The sequence below is a fragment of a genome, unplaced genomic scaffold (genome assembly GCF_019419815.1).
Source record: "Pyrus x bretschneideri cultivar Hongxiangsu unplaced genomic scaffold, Pyrus_bretschneideri_v1 Contig37, whole genome shotgun sequence".
Lineage (NCBI taxonomy): Eukaryota > Viridiplantae > Streptophyta > Magnoliopsida > Rosales > Rosaceae > Pyrus > Pyrus x bretschneideri.
The window spans coordinates 3,829,216-3,843,487 of NW_025999690.1; the positions used below are offsets into that span (position 1 = coordinate 3,829,216).

A 14,272-nucleotide genomic window follows, 5' to 3' on the forward strand; every position below is an offset into this window, starting at 1 on the left:
CTGGATAATTCAGGTTGTATTCTCCTGATACATTTCATTTGAACAAGCTCATGTTTGGAAAAAGGCGACTTTCCGGCACCAAATGGAGTAGATTTGACACTTAGAGGTTCCCTAGCTGAATGGATCGGGGCAACTGCACGCGTTGTTGGCGTACCTGGAAAAAGTACGTATAGAACTGTAGAAACCATGGACGGAACATCATTCCCTAGCGGAGATGCACACAGTAGTGGCATGGAAGGCAAGGGCGATCAATCTTGAAGTCGTATTTGCCAAGGTCAAAGGAGAATTAGGGCAGAAGCTCGAATTAGGTCTGAGGTGTAGCGAGTCTTATATTTGAAGCGGATCTCCTGGGAAACAGAGCGAACAATGCTACACTCAGAGGTGGACTAGCTGCATCTGAGATAGAGCAGAAGGAAGATGCAAACATGGCGGCTCTTCAATTAGCCAAAGATGAGAATAAGGCAAACGTTGAAGGGTTGTGTACATCGTTCATGGCGGTGTCTTTCCTGCAGTACTTTGAATACTATGACTTTAGTTTCTTAACAGGTTACGATGGGCAAGGCCATCACGAAGGTTGGGATCCTCATCGAATCTTAGTGAATATCAAAAGAGCTAACCTTAACGCCCTTGAGCATTTGAGGAGTAACTTCATGGAGACGTCTGTCGATGAGGACTCTAGTCCAGATGATCCAACTGGTGAGGCTATTGCAGCTGATGATAAATGGAAGTTGGTAATGGTGGAGCCTAACTCCAAGGGGCAATGCAATTGAATGATTTTTCTTGCATTCAGATACTAAGCCGGCTAAGAAAAGGCAATGTCCTTCCATAACTTTCCTAATCATCTTTCCCCTTATCATGGAACTTGGGCTTCTGCATTTTATTAAACAGGCTTGCTTGCTTTTATTGCATCTTTTTGTTTTGGTGAAATGATTCTGCCTAAGTGTTTGAGCCTGTCTGGGAAAAATTCTCTAGGATTCTTCACTCTGTGTTTCCATACAATGGGTGCACTTTAGTTTGTTGATCTTTTCAGAGTAGGCTAACTCCGAAGTAACGGGCACTAAGGTAAACCACGAGTAAGTTTGCGTGCCTGGGACAGAGCTTAATACTCCACTATGTAGCTTTGATTCAGGAAAACGCTACCTCCCAAATGTAGTGTTTATAAATATTTCCATCGTAATAGTCGGAGTACCACTTATTTCAACCTCTGGCCTTTGGCCCATGAAAAACATTCTTGCCCTAGACTCACTTTTGCACCGATTAGACTAAAGGTGAGGATTCGTTAGATAATACATGTAACATCCTCCGAGTTATTAAGGTCTTTTACTTCGAGTTAGTCCAATTGTCAAGTCTTCGTGCGTTTGTTTGTTCACCTTGTTCCATTCCAATTCTGATGATTTAGATATTGCAATGTGTAACTAAGAAAGGGCTTTCTTCTCAATCCGGATTAGCGGTCCATCCTTAGTGAATCTTAAACGAAAGTTCGTTAGGGACTTGATCGCTTGCATGTGGGTTAGAAACACTTTTGAAATGCTTTTGTTAGACCCTATGCAGTGGACCTGAGCGTCTCTGATCGGACTACACTTACTTAACTTGGCTAAATCACTTCCGCGTATAAAAGCTCCATTGGAATAAAATTCTTCCTGAGGATTTCCTTGTTTGGATGCCTTCTTCAAACTTGCTTAACACATAGGGTTGCAGAACTTACTTGATTAAGTATGCTAGTCTGGGATAGAAGTGATCGTACTCGAGGTCGGGAATCAAAGCCACCCCTCATATGATTTCTGAATTGCCCTTTTGATCAATCTCTCGAATGACATAGAGCCTGGGTTTGAATGTCATAACCCACATCCTTCACGTTGCATAATCTTCCGGGAGCCGGATGGTGCACTAGGCTTCCGAGTCAAGGGCCATGTCCCCGTGCTTGTAGTCCGTCAATCGTAATCACGCTTATTACGGTCCGAGTTTCCAAGATGCTAACCAAACAATACGGAGTGGGCTAAAGGAGACTCCTTTAACACTTTCACTTTGAATTTTTAGACTTGCAATTACGTGAAGTTTCAAAGTTACAAGTCATGAAGAAGTTGAAAAGATGGATTTACAGCAAGCCATATGCATGTAGGTCATGTGGACAAAAAGGCCATACTTCAAAGGTTATATCTTAAGACTATTTTAAGCAGCTGAACTCACGAAATTGTACTAGAAGTGAAAAAATTAAACGCTTATGATTATGAATATTCTAGAATGAAAATATGTTATTTGGAAGTGGGAGAATGAACTCATCATTAAGAAAGAATGCAAGTATTATATTGTTTGAGCTATGTTAAGCTAAAAATTTTGATTTTTATTCAAATTCTAAGTTTATTTCTCACTCAAAAAAAGAGTGATATTAATTATTTATTATTACATTTTTTACCTTGCGTCTTCCTTGTGCGCATCCCAACTCTTTGGAATTCCCACTACCTAACCCGTTGCCAGAATTCTCATAAGAGATTAACCATAATGAAAAACGCAAGCTCCAAAAGAAAGTGTCATTTAAATTAAAGGGGTTGATTTTATAGTGAAGCAGTCTATGTCACAATTGGTACGTGCCTCAAGCCAATGGCCAAGCATAACCGAGTATTAAACTCACCTCAAATCGATGTTCACATATATCTTATTGGGGAAGTACTTAATTATTGATGCTCAACGTACTAATTATGGATATGTATAAATTCGTCGACAGTAGTTGTATGGTCGAATATTTTTTAATTAATTTGTTAACAAAGTATGGAGATTCATGCACTCCCCTACCTCCTCTCGATCGTTGTATTTTATGGTACTTCAAGTTCACAAATGATCGTGACTTAGTTTACAAGCTTGGGTTCTTGCATATTAGACTGCATTGTTGGTTATGCCAAAAACCCTGAGTATTGAAATTCTACTTAAATTTATTAAGATTAGAATAACATACAAGAAGATTCAAAATACAAGCCCATTATTGAACTAAAATTAACATGAAATACTATTGGTTCACGCTACCAATTTATTAAAAGTCCCCATGCATGCATGCATGCATACGAGAAATTAAAGTGAGTGGGTACAAATGCACCAACTCAGACATTTTCTAAAGTGAGTATTCCTTCAACAATTGGGAAAATGCCGCTGCCAGTTGAGATCATTGAAACACATCCGTTCCATGTGTCCTTATGGTAGAACCGAGACCGAGTAGCACACAAGAGTTTATTGACTTCGACCCAAGTTGCTTCATTGTTAAAGTGGTTAGTTTTGCGAATCTCCGTGTAGACCTGCACACGCACATACGCATTGTAAAGGAATGAGGATGGTCATGAGATAACCGCGCTCATACCTGAAAAATCATTGTGAGATGACTCAAATCTCTACAAATCTGTTCATTATAAGTAAATATGCTCTGAGATATATCAAATGCGTTCGATTTCGAATATGTATATACATGTAAAATCACTACTTACCCTGTTGTCCCATTTAACCCTGTCCTCCGGGTTGGCCCAACTCAGCATCCAGTCGCAGTTCGTACCACCAGCGTTCTTGCCGCGATACACTACAGCGGCAGAAGAGCCCCATTGAACTCTGACGTGCAGAAACGCAGCCCACTGGCCATTTGCAATAAGTGGTGGGTATGGGGACTTTCCCATGAGGCCAATCCAATCTTTTTGACCAACATATTCTAGAGTGCTTCCCGTAGCATTGTAAACAAGGCAGAGAGTGGCGATTCCGGCACCGGATTCTGCCTTGAATTTTTCCACACGTGCTCGCGCTTTCGCGTCCTTCCCCGCCGCATTTTTCATATTCATGGCCACGCGTGCCCTGTCGATTCTTTCAATTTGCTCCCGCCTACATGCATACTCTCGCATGCCCTCCAAAGTTGCGTTTGTGATGGGTTCGCCAAACACGTTATCTGCCATCTCTCTCAAAATCAAGACTCAACTGATTAATTCTCTACCTCCCTCCGTCTGTACATTTTCATCCTATAGACATGCATATATATACACACACACACATACACACAGATATATATACAATGTCAAATACAAATATATTATTTATTATTAAATAAATAATATAATTATTATAAATATTATCTCTATTAATTAATAAAACTCTCTTTGTCAACCAAAAGAGGATGAAAATACAATTTAGTCTTCTATCACACAAAAAAATGATGGGCAATAATGTAATTTCACAGGTCTAAATTTTACTGTTTTTTATTGAAATCTCACCTACAGATGATGTTAAAATATCTCTAATATTTAAAAAATAAATAAAAATAAAAACCAAAAACCAAAAACAAAAATCTCCTACTCCCCCACGTTCTCTCTCTCTCTCTCTCTCTCTATATCTCTTCTTCTCATTTTCTAAAAAAAATGTGTTCATACACACAGTGTGCAGGCAAATGCTAGTAATGAATAAGGATAAGTTATCTTGTTAAATTATCAAATGTTACCATTCATTTCCTAGTTTTCATAATTATTCTAATTAAATCAATTAGAAATCAACAAATAGTAAGTGGACCTACAGTACAAAAAAACCCACTCGCGAGATGAAAACAACTTGCTTCCTAAAGCAGGCGTTCGTCGCCTAGGTTCTAAGATAACAGACATGGATAGTAATTTAATCTGTTAAATTCAATTCCTATAGGTACTGATTAGAATAGCTTGGTTTTGGGCATTAAATTTCGAGTATTTTATAGTTATGAGTAACCATCGGGTAAATTTTTCGATTCCAGGATTCGGTTATAGTTATTGGCGTATCCATCCCAAACCTATTCCCGAAATCGTACCATTTTTATTTTTAAATAATATATAAATATTTAGTATATAGAGAAACAAATTATCAGTAATCATGCATTAATAAATATGGATGTCTACGCTAGTAATTGTATTCATTATATTAATAATAATATAAGTTATATGCTTATCAATTATTAGTAGTATAATATTTTTATTGATAATATAAATAGTTAATATTATTTATTAACACTTTAATATAATTTATTATATGCATTGTATCAGTATTCAGTAGTATATTTAATCTTATTTATTTTTATTTAATGCCCACAATTTAATTAATAATGTAAATAAATATAAAAAATTTAGGGTGCTACTAGACCCACTCCATTGTCTTATTTTATAGTTATGAGTAACCATCGGGTAAATTTTTCGATTCTAGGTTCGGTTATAGTTATTGGCGTATCCACCCCAAACCTATTCTCGAAATCGTACCATTTTCATTTTTAAATAATATATAAATATTTAGTATATAGAGAAACAAATTATCAGTAATCATGCATTATTAAATATGGATGTCTACGCTAGTAATTGTATTCATTATATTAATAATAATATAAGTTATATGCTTATCAATTATTAGTAGTATAATATTTTTATTGATAATATAAATAGTTAATATTATTTATTAACACTTTAATATAATTTATTATATGCATTGTATCGGTATTCAGTAGTATATTTAATCTTATTTATTTTTATTTAATGCCCACAATTTAATTAATAATGTAAATAAATATAAAAAATTTAGGGTGCTACTAGACCCACCCCATTGTCTTATTTCCTCACACACCTTATAATTTGACCTACTATAAAAAGTTAAAAAATTGAAATGTTATTTCTTCATCCACTTTTATTCCTAAAATATCCTCTAATTTATATCTAAACTCATTCTATTTTAATTTATCAGAATGTCATCACCCTAGACGCACCACCCACTCAAAACATCACCCCACCCCCGTCAGCAACCAAAACCCTTGACACCTGCTTGGTGGCATCTCTTTGGGAAGAGAGAAAAACAGGAGAGGGAAGTAGAGAGAGAAACGAGAAGTTTTTTACCTTGCGTCTTCCTTGTTCGCATCCCAACTCTTTGGAATTCCCAGTACCTAACCCGTTGCCAGAATTCTCATAAGAGATTAACCATAATGCAAAACGCAAGCTCCAAAAGAAAGTGTCATTTAAATTAAAGGGTTGATTTTATAGTGAAGCAGGCTATCATAGTCACAAGTGGTACGTGCCTCAAGCCAATGGCCAAGCATAACCGAGTATTAAACTCACCTCAACTCGATGTTCACATATATCTTATTGGGGAAGTACTTAATTATTGATGCTCAACGTACTAATTATGGATATGTATAAATTCGTCGACAGTAGTTGTATGGTCGAATATTTTTTAATTAATTTGTTAACAAAGTATGGAGATTCATGCACTCCCCTACCTCCTCTCGATCGTTGTATTTTATGGTACTTCAAGTTCACAAATGATCGTGACTTAGTTTACAAGCTTGGGTTCTTGCATATTAGACTGCATTTGTTGACTATGCCAAAAACCCTGAGTATTGAAATTCTACTTAAATTTATTAAGATTAGAATAACATTCAAGAAGATTCAAAATACAAGCCATTATTGAATTAAAATTAACATGAAATACTGTTGGTTCACACTACCAATTTATTAAAAGTCCCCATGCATGCATGCATGCATACGAGAAATTAAAGTGCGTGGGTACAAATGCACCAACTCAGACATTTTCTAAAGTGAGTATTCCTTCAACAATTGGGAAAATGCCGCTGCCAGTTGAGATCATTGAGACACATCCGTTCCATGTGTCCTTATGGTAGAACCGAGACCGAGTAGCACACAAGCGTTTGTTGACTTCGCCCCAAGTTGCTTCATTGTTAAAGTGGTTAGTTTTGCGAACCTCCGTGTAGACCTGCACACGCACATACGCATTGTAAAGGAATGAGGATGGTCATGAGATAACCGCGCTCATACCTGATAAATCATTGTGAGATGACTCAAATCTCTACAAATCTGTTCATTATAAGTAAATATGCTCTGAGATATATCAAATGCGTTCGATTTCGAATATGTATATACATGTAAAATCACTACTTACCCTGTTGTCCCATTTAACCCTGTCCTTCGGGTTGGCCCAACTCAGCATCCAGTCGCAGTTGGTACCACCAGCGTTCTTGCCGCGATACACTACAGCGGCAGAAGAGCCCCATTGAACTCTGACGTGCAGAAACGCAGCCCACTGGCCATTTGCAATAAGTGGTGGGTATGGGGACTTTCCCATGAGGCCAATCCAATCTTTTTGACCAACATATTCTAGAGTGCTTCCCGTAGCATTGTAAACAAGGCAGAGAGTGGCGATTCCGGCACCGGATTCTGCCTTCAATTTTTCCACATGTGCTCGCGCTTTCGCGTCCTTCCCCGCCGCGTTTTTCATATTCATGGCCACGCGTGCCCTGTCGATCCTTTCAATTTGCCCCCGCCTACATGCATACTCTCGCATGCCCTCCAAAGTTGCGTTTGTGATGGGTTCGCCAAACACGTTATCTGCCATCTCTCTCAAATTCAAGACTCAACTGATTAATTCTCTACCTCCCTCCGTCTGTACATTTTCATCCTATATACATGCATATATACACACACACACAAATACACACAGATATATATATATATACAATGTCATATACAAATATATTATTCATTATTAAATAAATAATATAATTATTAAAATATTATCTCTATTAATTAATGAAACTCTTTTTGTCAACCAAAAGAGGATGAAAATACAATTTAGTCTTCGATTGCATAAAAAAATGATGGGCAATAATGTAATTTCACAGGTCTAAATTTTACTGTTTTTTATTGAAGCCTCACCTGCAGGTGATGTTAAAATATCTCTAATATTTAAAATAAAATAAAATAAAAAAACCCAAAACTAAAAACTAAAAACTAAAAACAAAAACCTCCTACTCCCCCCACGTTCTCTCTCTCTCTCTCTTCTTCTTCTAATTTTCTAAAAAAATGTGTTCATACACACAAAGTGTGTAGGCAAATGCTAGTAATGAATAGGGATAAGTAATCTTGTTAAATTATCAAATGTTACCTTTCATTTCCTAGTTTTCATAATTATTCTAATTAAATCAATTTGAAATCAACAGATAGTAAGTGGACCTACAGTACAAAAAAACCCACTCTCGAGATGAAAACAACTTGCTTCCTAAAGCAGGCGTTCGTCGCCTAGGTTCTAAGATGACAGATATGGATAGTAATTTAACTTGTCAAATTCGATTCCTATAGGTACTGATTAGAACCGTTCAGTTTTGAGCATTAAATTTCGAGTATTTTATAGTTATGAGTAACCGTCGGGTAAATTTTTCGATTCCGGGTTCGGTTATATTTATTGACGTATCCACCCCAAACCTATTCCCGAAATCGGACCATTTTCATTTTTAAATAATATATAAATTTTTAGTATATAGAGAAACAAATTATCATTAATCATGCATTATTAAATACGGATGTCTACGCTAGTAATTGTATTCATTATATTAATAATAATATAAGTTATATGCATATCAATTATTAGTAGTATAATATTTTTATTGATAATATAAATAGTTAATATTATTTATTAGTGCTTTAATATAATTTATTATATGCATTGTATCAGTATTCAGTAGTATATTTAATCTTATTTATTTTTATTTAATGCCCACAATTTAATTAATAATGTAAATAAATATAAAAAATTTAGGGTGCTACTAGACCCACCTCATTGTCTTATTTCCTCACACACCTTATAATTTGACCTACTATAAAAAGTTAAAAAATTGAAATGTTATTTCTTCATCCATTGTTATTCCTAAAATATCCTCTAATTTATATCTAAACTCATTCTATTTTAATTTATCAGAATGTCATCACCCTAGCCGCACCACCCCCTCAAAACGTCAGCCACCCCCGTCAGCAACCAAAACCCTTGACACCTGCTTGGTGGCATCTCCTTTGGGAAAAGAGAAAAACAGGAGAGGGAAGTAGAGAGAAACAAGAAGGCACATCATCCCTTCTTCGTTGGTGGATGTGGGATGTTGCCCACCTCCATAGAGCACGAGGCCTTTTGGGGACTTACTGGCTTCGGATTCCATTGGAACTCCGAAGTTAAATGAGTTCGGGTGAGTGCATTTCTAGGATGAGTGATTCACTGAGAAGTTCTCGTGTGAGTTTCCAGAAACAAAACCGTGAGGGCATGGCCGGGGCCCAAAGCGGACAATATCATGCTATGGCGAAGTTAGGACTGGGGCGTGACACGGGAAGGGAGCAAGAGAGAAACGGGAGGGGAGGAAGAGAGAGAAGCACGAGGGAGAGAGAGGACGAAGACCCACTCTCTTTGTCAGCAATGGTTGAAATGCAATTTTGATGGAACATAGGTGGACATCAATGTGGTGGAGGTTGAGTTATGGAGTAGTGGTGGGTGATGAGGAGGGAGATTTTCAATTTTCCCAGTTTGAGAGAGAGATGGAGAGACAGTGGTGGGGGGAGAGAGAAATGGGGTGGGGACATGGGAAATGGTAGCGGGGTTTTTTTTTTTCCTAAGTTTTTTTCTTTGTTTTTTTTTTATAGCTATAATAACATTAATTATAATAAAATAAATAAAGTTTTAAAAGTCTTTTTATAAAAGGATAAACATGCCATTAACATTTTGACTAAAATGTGGGGTGAGAAGATAGGACAATGGGGTGGGTTTATCACCATTCAAAATTTATAATGGGAAAAACCATTATCGATGGAAAATTCAATATCGGATGGGAAAAGCTGTACCCCGTTACCCGTCCTCCTCCACAACCCATCGCCCCTACCATGGTGAGCTATCAAAGACGTGGCATCAACTCTAAAAACTAAAGCATTGTACCAAACAACTTTAGAGAAATACTTTAGTTCATCTTAAACTTTTTTTTGGGATATTGCATATTGTTGTACTCATTGACAAATATTACTATTTGAGGGTGTGTTTTCTTGATGGAATCAAGACAAATTATAACTTATTACAATGTGGAGTTTATTCCTATACATAAAAGGTCCTAAGTTGGAATTGGAATTTTTTATGACTTTATGCAGGTTATTACCTTATAGAGTATTATTTTGGAGAGATTTTAATGTACATATTTTATATTATACTCTCAAAGTCAAATAGGGAGCTTTGTATTTCCATAATCTCATGTTCCCACTCCAATTAAGTCAACTTAATTACTTTTAAAATCGTGTTCTCACTACACCCTACTAATGGTGCATTATAAATTAATTTTATATATTAATTAGAAGATTGGTATGTAAGGAGAACAACTTATATGTATCAGGTTTACCATCACATAATGCTGTAGTTTATATCTAATGTGGAGATATATTTACGTATAACTAGTGAGTTGATTATCATTTGTATCAACTAAGCCAACTGTAAAAAAAGGCAATGTCCTTCCATAACTTTCCTAAACATCTTTCCCCTTATCATGGATCTTCTGCATTTTATTAAACAAGCTTGCTTGCTTTTCTTGCATCTTTTGTTTTGGTGAAATGATTCTATCCAAGTGCTTAAGCCTGTCTGGGCAAAAATCTCTAGGATTCTTCACTCTGTGTTTCCATATAATAGGTGCACTTTAGTTTGTTGATCTTTTCAGAGTAGGCTAACTTTGAAGTAACGGGCACTAAGGTAAACCACGAGTAAGTTTGTGTGCCTGGGACAGAGCTTAATGCTCCCCTATGTAGCTTTTATTCAGGAAAACGCTACCTCCTAAATGTAGCGTTTATAAATATTTCCATCATAATAGTCGGAGTACCACCTTATTTCAACCTCTGGCCTTTGGCCCATGAAAAACATTCTTGCACTAAACTCACTTTTGCACCGATCAGACTAAAGGTAAGGATTCGTTAGATAATACCTATAACATCCTCTGAGTTATTGAGGTCTTTTACTTCGAGTTAGTCCAATTGTCAAGTCTTCACGCGTTTGTTTGTTCACCTTGTTCCATTCCAATTCTGATGATATTGCAATGTGTAACTAAGAAAAAGGCTTTCTTCTCAATCCGGATTAGCGGTCCATCCTTAGTGAATCTTAAACGAAAGTTCGTTAGGGACTTGATCGCCTGGATGTGGGTTAGAAACACTTTTTAAATGCTTTTGTTAGACCCTATACATTGGACCTGAGCGTCTTTGATCGGACTACACTTACTTAACTTGGCTAAATCATTTCCGCGTATAAAAGCTCCATTAGAATAAAATTCTTCCTGAGGATTTCCTTGTTTGGATGCCTTCTTCAAACTTGCTTAATACATAGGGTTGCAGAACTTACTTGATTAAGTATGCTAGTCTGGGATAGAAGTGATCGTACTCGAGGTCGAGAATCAAAGCCACCCATCATATGATTTTTGAATTGCCCTTTTGATCAATCTCTCGAATGACATAGAGCCTGGGTTTGAATGTCATAAACCACAACCTTCACGTTGCATAATCTTCCGGGAGTCGAATGGTGCACTAGGCTTCCGGGTCAGGGGGCCATGTCCCCGTGCTCGTAGTTCGTCAATCGTAATCACGCTTATTACGGTTCGAGTTTCCAAGATGCTAACCAAACAATATGGAGTGGGCTAAAGGAGACTCCTTTAACACTTTCACTTTGAATTTTTAGACTTGCAATTACGTGAAGTTTTAAAGTTACAAGTCATGAAGAAGTTGAAAAATGGATTTACACCAAGCCATATGCATGTAGGTCATGTGGACAAAAAGGGCCATACTTCAAAGGTTATATCTTAAGACTATTTTAAGCAGCTGAACTCATGAAATTGTACTAGAAGTGAAAAAATTAAACGGTTATGATTATGAATATTCTACAATGAAAATACGTTATTTGAAAGTGGGAGAATGAACTCATCATTAAGAAAAGAATGCAAGTATTATATTTTTTGAGCTATGTCAAGCTAAAAATTTTGATTTTTATTTAAATTCTAGGTTTATTTCTCACTAAAAAAGAGAATGATATTAATTATTTATTGTTACATTTTTTTACCTTGCGTCTTCCTTGTGCGCATCCCAACTCTTTGGAATTCCCACTACCTAACCCGTTGCCAGAATTCTCATAAGAGATTAAACATAATGAAAAACGCAAGTTCCAAAAGAAAGTGTCATTTAAATTAAAAGGGTTGATTTTATAGTGAAGCAATCTATCATAGTCACAATTGGTACGTGCCTCAAGCCAATGGCCAAGCATAACCGAGTATTAAACTCACCTCAAATCGATGTTCACATATATCTTATTGGGGAAGAACTAAATTATTGATGCTCAACGTACTAATTATGGATATGTATAAATTCGTCGACAGTAGTTGTATGGTCGAATATTTTTTAATTAATTTGTTAACAAAGTATGGAGATTCATGCACTCCCCTACCTCCTCTCGATCGTTGTATTTTATGGTACTTCAAGTTCACAAATGATCGTGACTTAGTTTACAAGCTTGGGTTCTTGCATATTAGACTGCATTTGTTGACTATGCCAAAAACCCTGAGCATTGAAATTCTACTTATATTTATTAAGATTAGAATAACATACAAGACGATTCAAAATACAAGCCCATTATTGAATTAAAATTAACATGAAATACTGTTGGTTCACACTACCAATTTATTAAAAGTCCCCATGCATGCATGCATGCATACAAGAAATTAAAGTGCGTGGGTACAAATGCACCAACTCAGACATTTTCTAAAGTGAGTATTCCTTCAACAATTGGGAAAATGCCGCTGCCAGTTGAGATCATTGAAACACATCCGTTCCATGTGTCCTTATGGTAGAACCGAGACCGAGTAGCACACAAGCGTTTGTTGACTTCGCCCCAAGTTGCTTCATTGTTAAAGTGGTTAGTTTTGCGAACCTCCGTGTAGACCTGCACACGCACATACGCATTGTAAAGGAATGAGGATGGTCATGAGATAACCGCGCTCATACCTGATAAATCATTGTGAGATGACTCAAATCTCTACAAATCTGTTCATTATAAGTAAATATGCTCTGAGATATATTAAATGCGTTCGATTTCGAATATGTATATACATGTAAAATCACTACTTACCCTGTTGTCCCATTTAACCCTGTCCTTCGGGTTGGCCCAACTCAGCATCCAGTCGCAGTTGGTACCACCAGCGTTCTTGCCGCGATACACTACAGCGGCAGAAGAGCCCCATTGAACTCTGACGTGCAGAAACGCAGCCCACTGGCCATTTGCAATAAGTGGTGGGTATGGGGACTTTCCCATGAGTCCAATCCAATCTTTTTGACCAACATATTCTACAGTGCTTCCCGTAGCATTGTAAACAAGGCAGAGTGTGGCGATTCCGGCACCGGATTCTGCCTTCAATTTTTCCACATGTGCTCGCGCTTTCGCGTCCTTCCCCGCCGCGTTTTTCATATTCATGGCCACGCGTGCCCTGTCGATCCTTTCAATTTGCCCCCGCCTACATGCATACTCTCGCATGCCCTCCAAAGTTGCGTTTGTGATGGGTTCGCCAAACACGTTATCTGCCATCTCTCTCAAAATCAAGACTCAACTGATTAATTCTCTACCTCCCTCCGTCTGTACATTTTCATCCTATATACATGCATATATATACACACACACACATACACACAGATATATATACAATGTCATATACAAATATATTATTCATTATTAAATAAATAATATAATTATTATAAATATTATCTCTATTAATTAATGAAACTCTCTTTGTCAACCAAAAGAGGATGAAAATACAATTTAGTCTTCTATCACACAAAAAAATGATGGGCAATAATGTAATTTCACAGGTCTAAATTTTACTGTTTTTTATTGAAGCCTCACCTACAGGTGATGTTAAAATATCTATAATATTTAAAATAAAATAAAATAAAAAAATCCAAAACCAAAAACAAAAACCTCCTACCCCCCACGTTCTCTCTCTCTCTTTCTCTCTCTTTCTTCTTCTTATTTTCTAAAAAAATGTGTTCATACACACAAAATGTGTAGGCAAATGCTAGTAATGAATAAGGATAAGTCATCTTGTTAAATTATCAAATGTTACCTTTCATTTCCTAGTTTTCATAATTATTCTAATTAAATCAATTAGAAATCAACAAATAGTAAGTGGACCTACAGTACAAAAAAACCCACTCTCGAGATGAAAACAACTTTGCTTCCTAAAGCAGCGTTCGTCGCCTAGGTTCTAAGATGACAAATATGGATAGTAATTTAACCTGTCAAATTCGATTCCTATAGGTACTGATTAGAACAGTTCGGTTTTGGGCATTAAATTTTAAGTATTTTATAGTTATGAATAACCGTCGGGTAAATTTTTCGATTCCGGGTTCGGTTATAGTTATTGGCATATCCACCCCAAACCTATTCCCGAAATCGGACCATTTTCATT

The 14,272-nt window shown here is 36.6% G+C and overlaps 3 protein-coding genes across 3 annotated transcripts; all 3 read right to left on the reverse strand.

The window, feature by feature from the left end:
• Positions 1-3,016: 3,016 nt before the first annotated feature.
• On the reverse strand, positions 3,017-3,940 carry LOC125480905 (23 kDa jasmonate-induced protein-like). The gene is made up of 2 exons (XM_048592144.1): positions 3,471-3,940; positions 3,017-3,323 (listed from the first exon to the last, which is right to left on the reverse strand). Exons 1-2 carry the CDS (start codon positions 3,921-3,923, stop codon positions 3,093-3,095), a joined length of 684 nt encoding a protein of 227 aa, XP_048448101.1. The 5' UTR covers positions 3,924-3,940; the 3' UTR covers positions 3,017-3,092.
• Positions 3,941-6,546: 2,606 nt separating this feature from the next.
• Positions 6,547-7,377, reverse strand: LOC103966860 (23 kDa jasmonate-induced protein-like). The gene is made up of 2 exons (XM_009380079.2): positions 6,925-7,377; positions 6,547-6,738 (listed from the first exon to the last, which is right to left on the reverse strand). The coding sequence occupies exons 1-2, from the start codon at positions 7,375-7,377 to the stop codon at positions 6,547-6,549; spliced, it is 645 nt and encodes a 214-aa protein (XP_009378354.2).
• Positions 7,378-12,552: 5,175 nt separating this feature from the next.
• On the reverse strand, positions 12,553-13,483 carry LOC125480878 (23 kDa jasmonate-induced protein-like). The gene is made up of 2 exons (XM_048592114.1): positions 12,940-13,483; positions 12,553-12,753 (listed from the first exon to the last, which is right to left on the reverse strand). Exons 1-2 carry the CDS (start codon positions 13,390-13,392, stop codon positions 12,562-12,564), a joined length of 645 nt encoding a protein of 214 aa, XP_048448071.1. The 5' UTR covers positions 13,393-13,483; the 3' UTR covers positions 12,553-12,561.
• Between the last annotated feature and the right edge of the window lie 789 nt (positions 13,484-14,272).

Excerpts from the sequence above, each read along its gene's own strand:
- LOC125480878 (XM_048592114.1), bottom strand. The coding sequence starts at position 13,392 with ATGGCAGATAACGTGTTTGGCGAACCCATCACAAACGCAACTTTGGAG. Across the intron at positions 12,754-12,939 it reads GGGTTAAATGGGACAACAGG|GTCTACACGGAGGTTCGCAA; the intron begins GTAAGTAGTGAT and ends GTGCGTGTGCAG.
- LOC125480905 (XM_048592144.1), bottom strand. The coding sequence starts at position 3,923 with ATGGCAGATAACGTGTTTGGCGAACCCATCACAAACGCAACTTTGGAG. Across the intron at positions 3,324-3,470 it reads GGGTTAAATGGGACAACAGG|CCATCCTCATTCCTTTACAA; the intron begins GTAAGTAGTGAT and ends GTTATCTCATGA.
- LOC103966860 (XM_009380079.2), bottom strand. The coding sequence starts at position 7,377 with ATGGCAGATAACGTGTTTGGCGAACCCATCACAAACGCAACTTTGGAG. Across the intron at positions 6,739-6,924 it reads GGGTTAAATGGGACAACAGG|GTCTACACGGAGGTTCGCAA; the intron begins GTAAGTAGTGAT and ends GTGCGTGTGCAG.